Source organism: Protopterus annectens, chromosome 7.part0 (genome assembly GCF_019279795.1).
Source record: "Protopterus annectens isolate FY-2018-M chromosome 7.part0, PAN1.0, whole genome shotgun sequence".
Taxonomy (NCBI): Eukaryota; Metazoa; Chordata; order Ceratodontiformes; family Protopteridae; genus Protopterus; species Protopterus annectens.
Window position 1 is genome coordinate 904,806,752 of NC_056739.1, and position 17,757 is coordinate 904,824,508.

Sequence of the window (17,757 nt, forward strand, 5' to 3'; positions counted from 1 at the left end):
AACAGAATGAACAGTCTTAACAAAATTTTGGTAAACAGTTGTTTAAAAAGAAATACTGAAATAACAAGGGGATTCCAGAAAACAAGTCCTGAACCTCCGAAAATGAATGGCAGTCCAACAAGTCTGAATGACAGTTCAAGAGACCGTGTGACCCCCCAGCCTGGCTCCTTTTTTCTTCCAGAAAGTCTAACTTTCCATTTTTTCTGCTTGGCAACAGATTGTTTCAGATATCTGGATTCTGAAAATCGTTTATCGAGGTTACAGGTGGCAGTAGGAGGAAATAATGCTATTTCTGAGAGGTCATTTCTCATCCTCCAGATCAGTCTCTTTTTTCCACCTATTTCTCCTGTGCATGTTCTCCCAGGGACTAATAGAACACTCTCTTCTTCCTAGATGGGAAATGGGTTTATTCAAGGATGTTCCTATTGCCAAAGAAAGAAAATGCTTGGACACCAGTTCTGGATCTTACTTTCCTAAACTTGTTTATGATAGTGCCCAAATTCAGAATGATGTCACTTCACAACCTGTTACCTCTTCTTCCTGTTTTGAGTTTCCTGGTAGCACTTCACTTACAAGATACTTATCATCAGATCTCTTATTTATCCATACTTCAGATATTTCTTAAGGTTTTCTGTGTCTAGATCACATTATCTGTTTTCTGCCGTACCCTTTGGACTATCCACTGCACAAAGAGTGTTTGCAAAGTGTCTGTCTGCAGTTATAGCTCATTGCTGGCTTCAGGGCATCCACATTTTTCCATATTTAAACAACTTGCTTATCTTTACAAAGTCTTTTTCAAAGGGTCAAGAATCTCTGTCTTGGGTGAGAAATCTCTTACACAAGCTGGGATTCCAAAAGAACATTCAGAAGTATTTATTGACTCCTTCACACAGGATTGTGTTCCTGGAATGTCAACTAGGCACCATAGTTCAACAAGCTTTTCTTCCACAGAAAAAATAGATCGTAATTTAGATCTATTTTTTATGGTTTTCCACTCAGTCTATAGTTACTGTGGGGAATATATAGTTACTGTGGGGGAATAACTCAGAATTTTGGGTCTTATGGCATCTATGATTCTCATGATACTCCTGACAAGACTCCACACAAGAAAGATGCACTGGTATCCAAAATCTCTTTGGTACCAGCGTCAACACCCTTTATCTTTTCAATTCCCAGTGCCAGGGTTTATCAGAAGAGAAATCTTTTGGTAGAGACAACAGATGTCATTAAATTCACATCTGCCCTTCTCCCTTCCTGTTCCAAAGCTGTCAGTCATCACAGATGCTTCGGACTTTACTTGGGAAACAGTTTCAGGAGGGATAAAAGTGCATGGGTTGTGGGATACCAAGGACACATGTGAACACATAAATGTCAGATATTCTTGCCATGATCAAGGCACTCAACTCTGTGAACTACATTTAGTACCCCAAACCTCTTTAAGTGATTACAGACAATACCACAGCCGTGTGATACATCAACAAGCAGGGGAGAATCAGGTCCCACCCCTTTTGCAGTATAGCCTATCTGTAGATTCACAGCACAGTCTCACTATAAAGGCATCCTACATTCCATCAAATCAAAACTGTTTGGCAGACAAGCTGAACAGTACTAGGGCAGATCCTCACAAATGGAAACTAGATCAGAGATTCTTTCAAGATTTGATCCATGTGTGATAAGATCCTCAGGTAGACCTATTTGCCTCCTCTCTGTACAGTCATCTGGCAAGATTCTGTTCCAGGACTCCATGCAAGAAGGCCTGGAAGACAGATGTATTTTCTTTTCCTTGGACAGGAATGTTGCTGTATGCTTTTCCACCCTTTCCACTATATCGAGGGTACTTCTGAAGATTCAGAAGGAATCCTCCAAGATTTTGTAGTGACTACATTCTGGCACATGCAGACATGGTTTTCCCTTCTTTTGGAAAGCTTTTACTGTTGAGATATGTTGTTTCTGTGGTTAGTTTTTAAATTGGTTAGAGTAGTTGCGATTGTCTCCGGACATGTTTCCCTTTTTCCGTTTTGAGGCAAGAAAGTCCTGAAAATTATGAGTCAGTCTGTGTGCTGTTATTCTTCCTTGCAAAAGGGATTAGACTATAGGCAGTCAGAGTGACTGTGTGGGAAGGGTTTAGAGTTTTGGGAAGTTGGCCAAGTGTTGTATACGTGGCAGGATACAACCCATAAGCTAATACAATAGTGAAGAATTTGTACATCTGCTGTTATGGTTAAGTGCAACTTATGCAACAGTATTTTCTGGCAAGACTTAGTTATAAAATAAGGAGGACGAAAAGAAACTGAAGGGGGTCCATATGTCAGTATAAAATATTAACTTTATATTAAAGGAAGAAACCTTAGCCAGCACAATGGAGTAGAGAACTAAAGCCCTAAATATTGCCCCAAGCGAAAAAGGTTTGATCAGTGGCTCAGGCTTCTGGGTACTGGTGGGGGAGGCATGGATGTGCCCATCCCAGGGGGCAGGGTATTCAGTGCAAGGAGGTGATGGCCACAGAGTGGAATAGTCCTGTTATGAAATAGGTGAATGCAAGGGAAGGGAGGGAATCAAGAAAAAAAAATGAAAAAAAATCCCCTGGCGGAAGCAGTCTTCAGCAAAATTCTTCAGGATGCCCTTAGATTTCACGCTGGCTCCATCTTAAAACAGATATAGTTTGAGGTTGTAGAAGAGGCTAGTATATATGTTGATGTATCGGGGTACTGAGCTAAGCTGGATGAAGCAGAAGAGCAACAAAGAAATGCAGTCCTTTTTCAGTTTCTGTCATTTGAGGTAGAATTCTGATTTGCTTATTTATTGCAAGTATGTGACTTGTGACTTACACTTCCAGTGAAAGAAAACCTTTACTTATCTGAGTCCTGCCTGGGTCTGCCTGCTAATCTCTCTTATCAGGAAGTGTGTAGCTCTCACTTCTTTACTACAAATGGTAATTCTGATAGTGGAGGGGATTTGGGGCTATGGTTTCTTAATTAGCTGCTTCCTGTACTCCAGGGTTTGATTCCTTCTGTCTTTCCTTTACCTCCACTGTGACTCAGAGGAAGTCACTTAACCAGACAGTGCTTGTGGGCAATCGGGAAACTTGGTTATGCTCCTCAATGGTTTTATTGATCACTTGCCTAGTAACTGCCTATGAAACTCTAAACTTGTGAAGGCTTGGGAAGTTAAGGGCTCTTCTCCAGACAAAAAAAATGTTAACGATTTGGTGTGATGATCCACTGTAATGTTAAAAGCATCACTGTAGAACTCCTATGAAGAAGTCAGATGTGCAGGACAGTTTGCAGCAGCCAAACGTTGTCCTACCTTATCACTGTTGCACTATTCTTAGGTTCATAGGTTCATAGGTTCATATTAGGCTATCTGCCCTAGGGCATTTATAAGCCTAGCCAGAGTGTGTTTGGCTTTCGCCACCCATTTTAAATGAATTTTGCTATGCCCTTTTTCGAGGTATACTGTGCCTCTGTCTAACAGTGACACAGAAGTGATACCCAGGGTAAACCTACGATCTTCCATCCACTCATCAAGATTCCTCTTGAAGAGAGCCAATGAGGGACTCTGCCTAACCTGGACTGGGATTTTATTCCAGAGTGAAGGGAGCCTCTGGGTTATGAATCTGTCCCTCCAGCATGTCCTATTTATTTCAGTGCTGAGGTTTAAGTCTCTCGAGCGCGTAGCTCGATGGGATTTGGATTTTCTGAGGTGCAGCATGTCCATTAATTCCAGGTTGGACATGGCTTTATATGTCAGGCACAGATCACCTCTGAGCAGGCGGTATGCCACTGAGTAGAGCTGGAGTTTCTTTAACCGGGCAGCATATGGCATCTGTTTGAGCCCTTTGATCCTCTTGGTGAGGTACTTTTGGGGTCTTTCCAGTTGTTGCAGGTGTCTGGTAAGGTACATCCCAAAAGGGGCATTGTACTCAATTATGGGCCTGATGAGGGATGAGTAAAGAGGCACGATGACCTCCCCTGATCTAGATGTGAATCCCTTCATGATTAGGTGGGCTATATAAAATGTTTTTCTAACCACTTTGGCCACGTGGTTTTCAAATGAGAGATTGCTATCAACTTGGGTCCCCAGGTCCCTAATTACTTCTTCCGTACTTAATGGATTACCACCTATGTGGTAATTTGTGGGCACTTTGTTTTTGCCAAAGGGGATGACTGTACACTTTTTGGCGTTTAGCTTGAGGCCATGGCTCTGGCACCAGTTGTCTGCTTCTATGAGGCCCTTTTGTAGGATGCTTGTGTCGGCTGGAGAGTCGATTATGGCGCCTAGTTTGCAGTCATCTGCCAACTTGGTCAGCCACAGTCCTTCCATGTTGGCCTGTACATCCGAGAAATATATACCGAACAAGAGAGGTCCCAGGACTGAGCCTTGTGGGACGCCACTTGTAACTGGTTTGGAGTCTGACATGGCTCCAGCAATTCTAACCATGTGGGTTCTGTCCTTGAGCCAGTTTGCAACCCACCTAGTGACATAGGGGTTTATATTTAAGCTGGTGAGCTTATCTATAATGCCCGAGTGGGGTATTGTATCGAAGGCTTTTGCGAGGTCCAGGTAGGCTGTGTGGACCACCTTCCCCTCGTCAATGGCCTTGGTGACTGTTTCAAAGAAATCGACCAGGTTTAAGAGGCAGGATCTGCCCTTAACAAAGCCGAACTGGGTAGGATCCAGTGTCTGTAGGTCCCCAATATATTTATGAGGTCCATGATGATCCTTTCCATAGCTTTGCAGACCAAGCTAGTCAGGCTTATGGGGCGACAGTTTCCAGGATCTATTGAGGCACCACCTTTGTGGAGAGGGACTACTGTTGCTGTATGCCACTCTTTGGGTACATATCCTGTAGTAAGGCTGAGATTGAACAGTAGTTTTATGTTTGGGTTTAGCTCTTCTTGGAGTTCATGTAGGACGCAGCCCGGGACACCGTCTGGTCCCATTGATGCTGTGTTTTTTGCTTTGGAGAGGGTGGCTGTTACCTGAGCATCTGAGATGTCAGGGGGGCAGCACTCTGCTGGGATAGATATTTGCCCTTTTGGTGGGGAGGGGGGAGAAGTTTGCGCTGAACCTGTCAGCTAGGATGTTGGCAATGTCTGTGGGTTTGGTGTATTTTTTGTCATTTTGGACTAATTCTGAGCATATCTGGGAATTCCCACACAGGTTCCTAACATAACTAAAGAAAGCCTTGTGATTATCCTTAGTGTCCTGTGTAATTTTTCTCTCAAAGCTGTCCTTAGATGATTTTATGAGTGCCCGTAGTTTTTTGCTAATACTGATCAGAGATGCCTTCCCTTTTCTTTACTCTTGGGGTATCATGCTGAGGACAGCCTAATAACCAGCCAGTATACCGAAGCCTTTACACCTTCCAGGCATCGTATGCCCTACTTGCAAGCCATAAGGTACTCGTGATGTACATATGCATAATCCTCAGAACTTTTTTGCTGCCAGCCTAAATGCTACGCTAGCTCAGAATTCAGTCTGTACTCCATTTACTAAACTGGTTCATCTGCTGAGCCTTCTATAGATAAGTGCCCCTTTGGGCTTCCTTCCATTCTTTTTTTCTCTGCATAGTTTGTTCTTATGTCATCCAGGAAGAGAAAATGCGAGTGTGAGAGACAGATTCTTATAAAGACAAGAAGTGCCCTTTTTGTTTTGGTGCTATGCACAACCATACCAGTGTGATATTTGTCAGGCATTTGCCACTAAGGCACTCCATACCTGTCTATTGTCCCTTTCTATTTATCTGGAAATCTGTCTGCAACCTTTGACTTAGGGTACCTTGGCCCAATCTGCCCATCCCAAAGTTCATCCACTCAGGAATCATAGAAAAACTCACTAATCTAAGCATCAACCCCTGTATCACTAGGTATATTGCAAACTGGCTCACAGATAGAATCCACAGTGTGAAAGTAGCTGACTCCAAGTCATACTGCCGACCAGTCACGAGTGGAGTCCCACAGGGATCGGTCCTGGGTCCTCTCCTGTTTGGTATCTACTTCTCAGAAGTCCAGTCCAACACAAAGGGATTCTGGCTGACAAAGTTCCCAGACGATTGCAAGTTGGGAGCCATTATTAACTCACCAAGTGATGTTGACATCCTACAGAAAGGCCTGACTGAGACCAACAACTGGTGTCAGAACCATGGCCTTAAGCTGAATGCCAAAAAATGTGTCATCATCCCCTTTGGGAAAAACTCATTTCCCATGAACTACCACAGTGATGGTAGTCCAACGAACACAGAAGGCATTATAAGAGATCTGGCAACACAGGTTGACAACAACCTCTCTTTTGACCACCACACTGCCACTGTGGTCAGAAAGTCCTTTTATGTGGCACATCTCATTACTAAGGATTTTGCATCCAAGAAGAAAGAGGTCAGTGTCTCCCTCTACTCTTCCCTCATTAGGCCAGTCATTGAGTACAATGCCCCATTTGGGATGTACCTCACTAGACACCTGCAGCAACTGGAGAGGCCACAAAAGTACCTTGCAAAGAGGATCCTAGGCCTTAAACACTTATCCTATATGGACAGACTCAAAAAAACTCCAACTGTTCTCTGTCTCATATTGCCTACTTAGAAGCAATCGCTGCTTGACGTGCAAAGCCATGTCTGACCCAGCTCTGTTAGAAATGCTACATCTAAAGAAATCCCAATCCCTCCACACCACATGCTCCAGAGACCTCTACCTCATTACCACAATCAACAGAAGGTGCTTCAGGGACAGGTTCATAACCCAGAGACTGCCCATGCTGTGGAATAGACTTCCCATACATGTCAAACAGAGGACCTCACTGTCCCTCTTCAAGAGAAATCTTGATGAGTGGATGGGAAATGGAAAATTCACCCTGGTGATCACTCCAATGGCTCTACTTGAGAGAGGCACTGGAAACTAAGGTCGGGTGGCACAATGCCAGGGTAATCCTGTGGGCTAGGTTTGTAAAGGCTCCAGGGCCATTAGCCTAGTGCACACCTATGAACCTATGAACTTAAGAATAAAGCTGAAAAAGCATGTACTGAACCTGCTGCAATCCAGCCTCCACCAGATGTCTCCATTGGACTGGTTGAAGAATCTGAGGACCATCCAATGCTGACACCAGTTCCATCTGCTGGAAACCATTTGGAGGCTGACACAAAGCTGTTTACTCAGATGTATGTGAAGGCTGTGCATATGTTGATACAGATGTAGAGGAGGAGCCACGGCTAATTATATTTGAAGTCCCTAGGGAGATTCCCCAAATTTTAGTAAGGGAAGAGGTGACTGTTATCCTTAATGAATCTAGGAAGTGGTCTGAACCTCCTAGGTTTGTTAAACTAGATGTGCCTTAAAAAAAAAAAAAAAAAAAAAACATGGTGTCTGACTAAATATCCTCAGAGATAGTGGCAGGACGTTTTACTTAGGGGCTGTTTAGTGCCCTTATGGCCCTGAAACTCTCACAAGGTCCCTGGTCTTCCACCCATTCTGAGAGACGTAGGGATTCTGATTCTGAATGCATTTGCGCTTGTTTCCTGCCTTTCCTATAACTAGTCTTGTCCAGATACAAATTTGCTGTACCCAGGCCTGTTTGTAAGCTTCTGAGCCCCCCAAGCCTTTCTGTGTTGGAGGGAAGCCTTCTAGGTTATCAGTGGGAGTGGTAAGCACTAGGTGGCCTATCTACCACAAGAGGAGTGGTTTCTGGACCAGAAATTGTAGTTTATTGGCTGTTTAGGCAGTTTTTCTGTCTCTTTCAACTTTCTGGATTAAAAGCCCATATTTGCACTTGTTTCTTGCCTTTCCTGTAACTAGTCTAGTCCCGATACAGATTTGCTGTATCCAGGACTGTTTGTAAGCTTCTGAGCGATGCCAAAGTCTGCTCTTCAGTTTTTTTTTTCCCGTTAGATCTGCTAGTTCTCTCCTCTAATGCACTTTTACTAGCTTGTTAGTCTAGCACTTTACCAGACTTCTTGTAGCAATTGTTGTAGCACACAAAGTGCTACCAGCACTAAACATTCTAAAAGGAAACAGCTCCAGTACTTCTTATTAATGCCCACCCCTCCAGGCATGTCTAAAGGTCAGTTCCCTGTGCCTTCTCCTATTAACCTGGTGAACTTGGGCATCCTGAGGCAATGTAGCAACTGCCTCATGTACACTGACAACCCTCTCCTCTTACCTCCCAACACTCAGACTTGCGAGAGATGCACTTATATATCCAAATTGGAAAGCCATACACTCTCCAGCCACAACCGGAATAGCTGGTCAAGAGGAGAAGGTCATAATTTGCACCACACCACATGGAAAACATAGCCCTCCAGAACACACACCAGTACTGCCATCACATAAAAATACAAACCACACACCCACCTTCACAGCGTCTATCAAAAATCTACCCAAACAGCAGAGACCTCCAAGGCAGAAATGCACTCAACCTCCACACCACAACACTAATCACAAGACACACAACTCACCTAAACAGTGTGCCACTCAACCAAAGCCCCTAAGGCAAAACAGCATGCCCAACACACTAGTCATAGGTGACTCAATAGTGAGGCACACTGATGTCCCACTCATTAGGTTGAATAAGGAGAAAGTAACAGTCAGCTGCCTGTTAGGTGCCAGGATCCGACGCATAACACACGCACTCAGGTCACTTCACAACAAGTACAAGTATGACTCTGTCATTGTACATGTGGGTGTGAAAGACCTGAGACGTACCTCCCTAGACTACATGAAAAGAGGCATGGAGCAGCTCTCAAATTATGTAGCCCAGGCGGATATGACCCTAGCCCTGAGCAGCATCCTACCATCATCCAGAATGATACCACAGTACAAGCAGTAAATTATTGATTTCAACAATTGGCTACGTTTCTAATGTCTTTCTAAGGAGATCCAGTCGCTGTCTGCCTGGGATAACATGATTGACAGACCTCGATGCTTTGCCATAGATGGTCTGCATCTGTCACCCCTGGCCTGTATAGTACCTTTTTTAGGCGGTGTTCCAAAGACCAAATTACCACTGTATCAGCTACAAACAAATGCAATCTGAGGGTCATTCTGCTCAGTGCTAGACATCTAAATCTCAAAATGCACTTCCTCGAAGCACTCCTTGAAATGGAGAACATGGACATTTATGCTGTAAAAGAGATCTGGTTTAAAGCAGCAGAAAGCATCCTTGCAGTACCAGGCTATAACTCATTCCACACCTTTTGGCCCCAGAACTTGGACCGAAGTTCCAGAGGCAGTGGTGTTTCCATATTCATAAAGGATGCGCACACCTCCAGACTGTGGTAGCCCAATATAACACATCAGAGATGCTTCACGTGCAGCTAACACTGGGTAAGACAATGATTCAGGTCATACCCTGCTATAGGTCCCCAACCTTGTCCCAAGACTCGCACTCCACATTCTTAAGCACCCTGGAGAATATTAGGGTCCAACCTAACACTCTCATACTGGGAGACTTCAACTACCCCTCCATTAACTGGAAAAACTACTCATGTACCTATACACTTGCCCAACGTTTCCTGGAATTCATTAATTCCAATGCCCTGGACCATCTCATTCTTACCCCCACTAGAGGTAGCAACATCCTTGAAGTGGTCATTATTAACATGCGCAACTGTTGCTCTACACCAGTAGTCAACTCCTCCCTGGTTAGATCCGACCACAAACTAATTATCTTGGAAGTACACATCCCTCTCACCCCCACAAAGGTAGCCACCATGAAAAACTTCTCCAGAGCTAACTTTGGGCTCCTAAAAACAGAGGTGTCTGACTTCATGGCACCCATGCAAATGGAGAATAGTTGCACGACTGCCAAATCATACACCAGTGCACTGTACAAACACGTACACAAATGCATGGATCTGGCTATACCCAATAGAACCAAGATGCTCTCCTCCAAAAAAAGGAAGCCAATCTAGTGTCCCCCTGCCATAAACAAACACTACAACAGAAGGAGGAAACTGATGCAGAATAAGGTGAAGTCCCAAGACTGGAAAATCCCCCTTATCAGCCTCAACAAAAAGTTGAGATCCCTCATCAAATCCTCTAAAGCTAGCTATGTAAACAGGATTGCAGCAGATAGTAAAGACAACTACAAGGCCTTCTATAGTTATGTAAGGATCTCCATGACAATACCCAGATTTGCTCTGAGCTACTGCACAATATTTCCTCTTATACTGAGACAACACATATTGCCAATATACTGGCTGACAGATTCAGTGCCAACTTTACCACCCCCCAAAAGGACCAATCAAAATACCAGTGGATTGCCAGGCACCCAGTATTACTGCTGCACAGGTTAAAATAGTACTGTCCATGGCCAAGAATACAGCTTCTATGGGACATGACAATATCCCTGGCTGTGTTCTACATGAACTACAGAGTGAACTGACACCTCACCTGTGTGCCCTGTTCAACCACAGCCTCACCTCAGGCTTTGTTCCTACCGAATGGTGCACTGCTACAATCATCCCTCTCCACAGAGGAGGAGCGATTACAGACCCTGGGAACTATTGTCTCATTAGCCTGACGAGTCTGATATGCAAAGCTATGGAACGCATCATCATGGACCTAATAAACAAGGATATATTGAATTTCCAAACTCATAATCAAACACAGTTTGGTTTTGTGAAGGGTAGATCATGCCTGATCAACCTGAACGACTTCTTTCAGTCCGTTACCAGAGCAGTGGATGAAGGCAAGATGGTTCATACACCCTACCTTATTCTGGCCAAGGCCTTTGATGCCATTAAACAGCAAAGATGTGGTGAAAGTGCCCAAAACGTAACTAGTAATCTAAAATTAGGCACCGGAGACCAGCAGTTCCAACACACAAATAATTTAATGTTCAAACACAGAAAAAAGAACACACATTTACAAATAACAGAAACACTGATAAAAACACTTCCCCTTACATTTTCGTCTCATAGAACTTCATCAGATGGGCAAATGCATCATAGTTACCTGGTTAAATAACTTTTCCTGTTTGTATAGACCAATGAAGTCAGTGATTCAATTAGCCACAAAAGTACCTCACAAAGAGGATCGTAGACCTTAAACATTTGTCCTACATGGACAGACTCAAAAAAACTCCCAACTGTTCTCTGTCTCATATCGCCTACTTAGAGGCGATCTCTGCTTGACTTACAAAGCCATGTCTGAGCCAGATCTGTTAGAAATGCTACATCTAAAGAAATCCCAATCCCTCTGCACCACATGCTCCAGAGACCTCTACCTCATTACCACTATCAACAGAACATGCTGGAGGGACAGGTTCATAACCCAGAGACTGCCCATACTATGGAATAGACTTCCCATACATGTCAAACAGAGGACCTCACTGGCCCTCTTCAAGAGAAATCTTGATGAATGGATTTGAAATAGAAAATTCACCCCGGGGATCACTCCAGTGGCTCTACTTGACAGAGGCACTGGGAACTACGGTCGGGTGACATGATGCCAGGGTAATCCTATGGGCTAGACTTGTAAAGGCTCTAGGGCCATAAGACTACTACACACCTGTGAGCCTATGAAATTATGAAGAGTCGGATTCTGGTGACTCCCAGTTCCACTGTCCTCTTGGCCTGAAGTCAGATGAAGATTATTTGTCCTCTGACTCCTCTTTTGAAGAATAATCCATTGGGGATACAGTGGTTCATATGAGGGAGGACTTTAATTGGGACTGTTCCCAGTTTTCTGAGGTTCAAAAAAGATATTATGAATTGGAAATGAACTCACCCAGACCCTCTGCAGTCCCTTGTGTTGTAGCTGCCCTTTTGGATAAATTTACAGCAGCTTCTTAGGCTCCTGACTCCCAACCTCTAGCTCCTAAGAAACCAGACAGATTTTATAGACTTGCTGGGATCATAAATACTTGTATAAAAGTCCTTCATGTGATCCTGCTGTTGTTTCCATGCCAATGGATGAGCCATTTCCTCTTCTAAGCTTTTACTTTCTGACAGGGACATCCATGCAATAGAGAGGTATGTGAAATAAATGTATAATTCTGCTAATTTGGCTTTTAGGGCCATTAATTATTAGACCCACATGACTAGATATGTCCTGGCTCTTCACTGCCATTGGTGGGGTTGACTGACATGCCTGATTTGTACAGTAAGACTGCTATTCTTTCCCTTCTTAGCTCTGCCTCTCAGGTAGCTCACCATGGCACTGAATGCAGCTGTGATGCAGCTGATGCCTCTTCTAGGGCAGTTGCAACTCGTTCTGTCATGAGGAGATAATATTGGTTATGCCATCAGGCCTTACTTGAGGATGTTAAGGCTAAACTTTTAGATTCTCCCTTTGACGCCTTTTTGGCACTGCTGCTGCAGAGTTGTTTACAGACCTTCAGGATAATGGCAAGATGATGCAAGACCTGAAGCATATTTTTGTTTTCCTGTACCTAAATTTCAGAGCAACTATCCAGTCAAATGTTTTCTTCTTAGACAGCCTAGACAACCTACTTAGGAGCAAGAGGGTTACTAAGCCCAAGGTTACTTCCTTCAATATGCTGTCTCTTTACACACTTTTTCCTTCTTTTGCTTCCTCAAGCTTTTCTGCTATCTCTGGATTTGAAGGACACTTAACCTACATATTCTCATTTACCCAGTCTTCAGAAAATTTTACAATTCTGTTTCTTCCTCTCATTATTAGTTCTCTGCTTTGCTTTTTGTCTTTCTACAGCTCCAGGGGTATATACCATATGAATGGCAACTGCAGTTGCTTTCTGCAGATTTTGGGGAATTCAAATATTCCCTTATTTAGATGACCTTCTAATTCAGTCCCCCTCTCAGCAGCTTCTGCTTCAAAATTTACACTTCACTATTTTGCTTCTTTGCAGTGTGGGGTCCACCCTCAATCTCAAAAAGTCTGTTTTGAGTCCCTCTTATGACCAAGTGTTTTTGAATTGCAGGATTCAGACAATCCCAATCTTGGCTTGTCTTACTCCTCCCAAGATCCTCTCTTTAACTGTTTACTTCGAGTCTGTACATCCTCTTCCAGTACTTTTTTCAAGGGAATTCCTCCAAACGCTGAGATAAATGGCAACCACCACTTCCAGCATTCCTTTTGCTAGACTCCACATGAGGAAATTTCAGTGGTTATCTCAAGGCTGTTTGGCTCCAGCACTGCCATCCTCTGGAGTTATCTGGTCCCTATCTTGCCTTGTCTCAAGCTTGAGCTCTGCATTCAGGTCTGCCTTTTCAGGCTTCTCTCCCTACCTAGGAGCTGTACATGGATGCTTTTGATCACATTTGTGGAGCCTCCTCCAACAACCTGAAAGCCCAAGGTCTTTGGTTGCATAAACCATTGACAGACCATATCAATTTCCAGGAGAGTAGAGCTCTACTCCTGTCACTCCAGACTTTTCACTCCCTATGGTTTCCAGATCCTCTAAAGATTTTTACAGACAGTACCACAGTCAGGTGGTACATCAACAAGCAAGAGGCCACAAAATCTTACCTTCTTTGTAAGCTGGCTCTTAAGGCTTTGGATCTGGAGCCTTTCTCCCAGGGCCTCCGCTGAAAATTGGCTTTGTTCCAAGTCGGACTTTCCCGGTTAACAAATGTTAAATAAAATAAAAATAAATTTGCAGTCTGCCACCATCTGGTTCTTCGGGCGGTTTGCATCCTTTCATAGCACAGTCTAGTGGCAAACTGTTTGACCAGGTCAAGAACACATTCACACAAGTAGATGCTTCATAGGGAGGTGTTTCTGGACATTGTACATCAGTGAAGTACTCCTCAGGTAGAACTTTTTCCCTCTCCTCTGAACAGACAACTTTCTCAGTTTTGTTCCAAAGTGCCAAGTCCTCTGTCTTGAAAAGTAGGCACCATGTCTTTTTCTTGGAAGGGGATGTTTTTGTATTCCTCTTCTCCTGTACTTTCCAGGATCCTGCACAAGTTCATGTGGGATGCACCTAAAATCTTACTGATGACTCCCTTTTAGACCAGACAGCACTGGTTTCCCCTTCTATTTAACCTCGTCAAGGACAATCATCATAAGTTACTTCATAGGATGGATCTTATCACACAAGACAAGGGTTCTCTTAGTCACTCTTACTTGTCTACACTTCGACTGACACTTTGGGTAATAAGGTTTTGAATCCGTTCAGGCACCGATTTTCTGAGGATGTTCTTCAGGTTTTGCAGGAGGCCGGAAAATCCACTACTAGAAAATCCTATGTGGCTAGATGGAAGAAATGTTTTATTTGCTGTGTGAAGCACGACCTGGATCCTTTTTCTGTGAGTGCTCCTATGGCTCTTTCTTTTTTTGTGTGAGTTGCTCAGTCCTGGTTTCATGTATTCCTGTGTTGAAGTTCATTTCTCAGAAATTTCTGCCTGTCTCTCTCTTGAGTCCCTCCTTTGGCTTCTAGTTTTGAATTTAAACAATTTCTAAAAGACGTCCTTCATGTCAGGCCTCCAATGAAGCCTTTTCCTCCTCCTTGGGAACTTAATTTTGGTCATGAAAATTTGATTCAGCCCCCTTTTAAGCATGCCTTTTCTTCTTCTCTACAGCATTGTACCTGGAAGATTGTATTGTTGGTGGGTCTTGCTTCTGCCATGAGCATCTCTGAACTTCAAGCATTCATGGAATGTTTCACAAGGACAAGATGTCTCTTCGTACCAGTCCTACTTTTATGCCTAAAGTGGTTAATGATTTGTCCTTGAATCATTCCATTCATCTTCTTTTTTTTTTTCTTTTCCACAGACATTTAGTGAAAGGTGGCTACACACCTTGGATTTACATAGACAGCTCAGGTATAACTTGGATAAGACAAAACACTGTATAAAATCTGAGCAACTTTTTGTTTCCTTTCATGCCATGAAATTGGGTTTGGCAAGGTCTAAGCAAACCATCCCAAACGACAAAACCAATAATATTTCCTTTAATAAAAGCACAAAAAACCTCTCTAGCGCCTCGGCATAAAAGCCTTCCAGGAGATCAACAAACCATCTCCTGGATTTCTAAGGCCATTTCTTTCTGTTATTCTTTTCATGGCAAGGAGCTTTCCTCTTCTCCTTTTCTGTTTGTCCTCATTTAACCAGGGCAGTAGTCTCTTCTTCTGCTTTTTCAAGGTTAAAGCTGCTAAATCTATCTTGAAAGCTGATACTTTGTCTCCTGTTTATATTTTTACAAAACATTACACGTTGGATTTAATTTCCAGAGCCTGGTTGGATTTTGCCAGGGTCATCCTTTTTATGGGTTTGTGGAGGGCTCTTCACTGCCTTCCTTCTCCCGTACTTTCCAATAGCTTTTGTATTCTCCCAATAACAAAGAATACTGCAGCAGTGTTACATTAGGACTTAGTACAGTTGTGTAAGATCTAAACCACAACAGTAGGTGTCTTACTTCTCACTGTTGCAGTATTCTGTACCTCCTTCCTGTCCACTATTTTCTGTTGACCTACTTCTGGCTGATGGGTCCCTGTTCCAGCCTTACCTCCTTCTCATTCCCTTTCTGGATGTGCATGTTACTGCTTTGTCTGGGGTTGCTGAAGTACTCTTGGGACACTTCATTTCTGAAGATTAGGCATCTGTATATCACATATGTACCTTCTGTCTTGCACATAGGACATACATCTGACATACAACACCTGGAAGGTGTAAAGGCTTTGGTATACTGGCTGGGCATTATGCTGTCCTTGGCAAGATATCCCAAGAGTAAAGAATACTGCAGCAGTTAAAAGTTGGATATCTACTGTTATGATAAGATCATACACAAATGTACTATCTTACTGATTCTAATAATAATAAAGCAGTATCTTCTCAGACTGTCACTCCACACTAATAAAATCAACATCTGATTTATGTGGGGCTACTACAGTGACCTCTCCATCTCTGCTAGCATGGAAAAATGTCTAGCTTCCTAATTCTGAAACTGTTCTTAATATGTGGTCCCATGGAACTAAATAGAAGCTAGCAGCACATTTGATGTTCATCTGTTATTCAGGCTGAAGGAACAGATTTTGTGCGCGTGTGTGTGTGTGTGTGTGTGTGTGTGTGTGTGTGTGTGTGTGTGTGTGTGTGTGTGTGTATATATATATATTTATATATATATATATATATATATATATATATATATATATATGTGTGTGTGTGTGTGTGTGTGTGTGTGTGTGTGTGTAAAGAGAGATTATATATATATATATATATATATATATATATATATATGTAGATAGATAAATATAACTATAGCTAGATATATATATATATATAGAGAGGGATATGTACACAAGTTCAGAGTATGGAGTGGCACTGTTAGCAGTATGCAAATTAAGATAGTAAAGCTACCCTCTGAGTGCCTGAACTGTCAGCAGGTATTACAAATGTTTTTACTGTCAGTTTACTGGGACTGCAAATAGCTACATCAGGAAGTCACAGTTGCTGGTGTTTCGTTGAAATAAACTCATGTACTCATAGGCTGATCAGAACACTTGGGAGGCATGGTTCATATAGTCTGTACATAGATGCTTTGTTCTCATGTTACTGTGATATCTGTGAGGGAAAGGAGAGCAGTAAAATATTGGTCATCAGTGTTTTATGTGCAGAGTACATAAGGGCCACTGAAGTATGCAGTGGAATCTTTCGTGACTTCATTGTTATTCAGGAAGTACTGTCTGTGTCTTTAGAGATGAATGGTGATTAGATGTGGATTGGGAGGGATCACAGGTGGAAACTTATGAGGGTCCGGATGGATAAGGTTTGCAAATAAAATGGCATGTCATTCAAAAAAATCTGCGTACTGCTGTAGTGAAAGCACATTTTGTTGTGTTCTGTTTCAAAAATGTAACCAGATTTTTATTTTAATGAATAGTAATAACATACTTGAATATTTGCTAGAATAAGTTTTTGTTTTTTAGTCGCCGATGGCGCCGCTGGAACAGGCTTTGTCGAAGAAAATGCCGTGCAGCTGTGAAATCGGTCACTTTCTATTGGCTGGTTATTATCTTGGTCTTCCTCAACACATTAACTATTTCTTCTGAGCATTACAATCAGCCATTCTGGCTGACACAGATTCAAGGTACATTTTAAAGTGTTTTGGTTTTATTCATCTGACTAAAATGTGACTATCACTTAGCTGTTTTTATTTTAGAAATTGTATGAATGTTAATGACATGAAGTAATTAATAAGCATAGATGACCTATTGAATTTTTGACTGTAATGGTAAGGATAAGCATTGTTGCTGTGACTCAGGATTTGGAAAAAGTACCACCTAGTATTGTCATTTCTTTCATACTTTCATAGTTCACATTAAACATGCTGACTCCTAACAGCTCTGTTGACTAGAATAATCAAGCCCTAACTACAGCCCAGGTGACCTGGATTCTGTTTGTGGCTTAAATGTCTGTTAGAGTTGGCATGGGAGAATTGGTATGCCTAACACCGGAGAAAGTGAATTTGCACTGTTCAATGCCATAGTCCCTCAGTGGAGGACCAATGGTCCAAAGGATGGCCCAATTTGGTCCTTTTGTCTATCAAACTGCTTTGTGGTAGACTTTATTAGATGTGCATGAGAGCATACATTTGCACAAAATAAGGCATGGCGGTCCCTGCTGTGATGCAGGCAACCTCTACCCCATCATTACAGGGAAGTCATGGCTGCTTGAATGACTGTCTTTCCTAGTTTCTGTCACATCTGTGTAGGAAATAATGCAGTATGGAAGAATTAATGGGCTCATATCTGTTGTGGACAGTCTTAATGGCTGACAGACCAAAAGGAAAAATGCTAAACATTATGCATGCCTTGTTTTAGGGACCATTGTTTCTAATGAAT

The 17,757-nt window shown here is 42.6% G+C and overlaps 1 protein-coding gene across 1 annotated transcript in view; it reads left to right on the forward strand.

Annotated features, from left to right (window-relative positions):
• The window catches only part of CACNA1D (calcium voltage-gated channel subunit alpha1 D), a 5,051,180-nt gene that overhangs the window by 2,019,677 nt on the left and 3,013,746 nt on the right, over window positions 1-17,757 (forward strand). Inside the window, exon 12 of the mRNA XM_044077483.1 lies at window positions 16,843-17,003. Coding sequence (XP_043933418.1) covers window positions 16,843-17,003 — 161 coding nt within the window. The remainder of the gene's footprint in view (window positions 1-16,842; window positions 17,004-17,757) is intronic.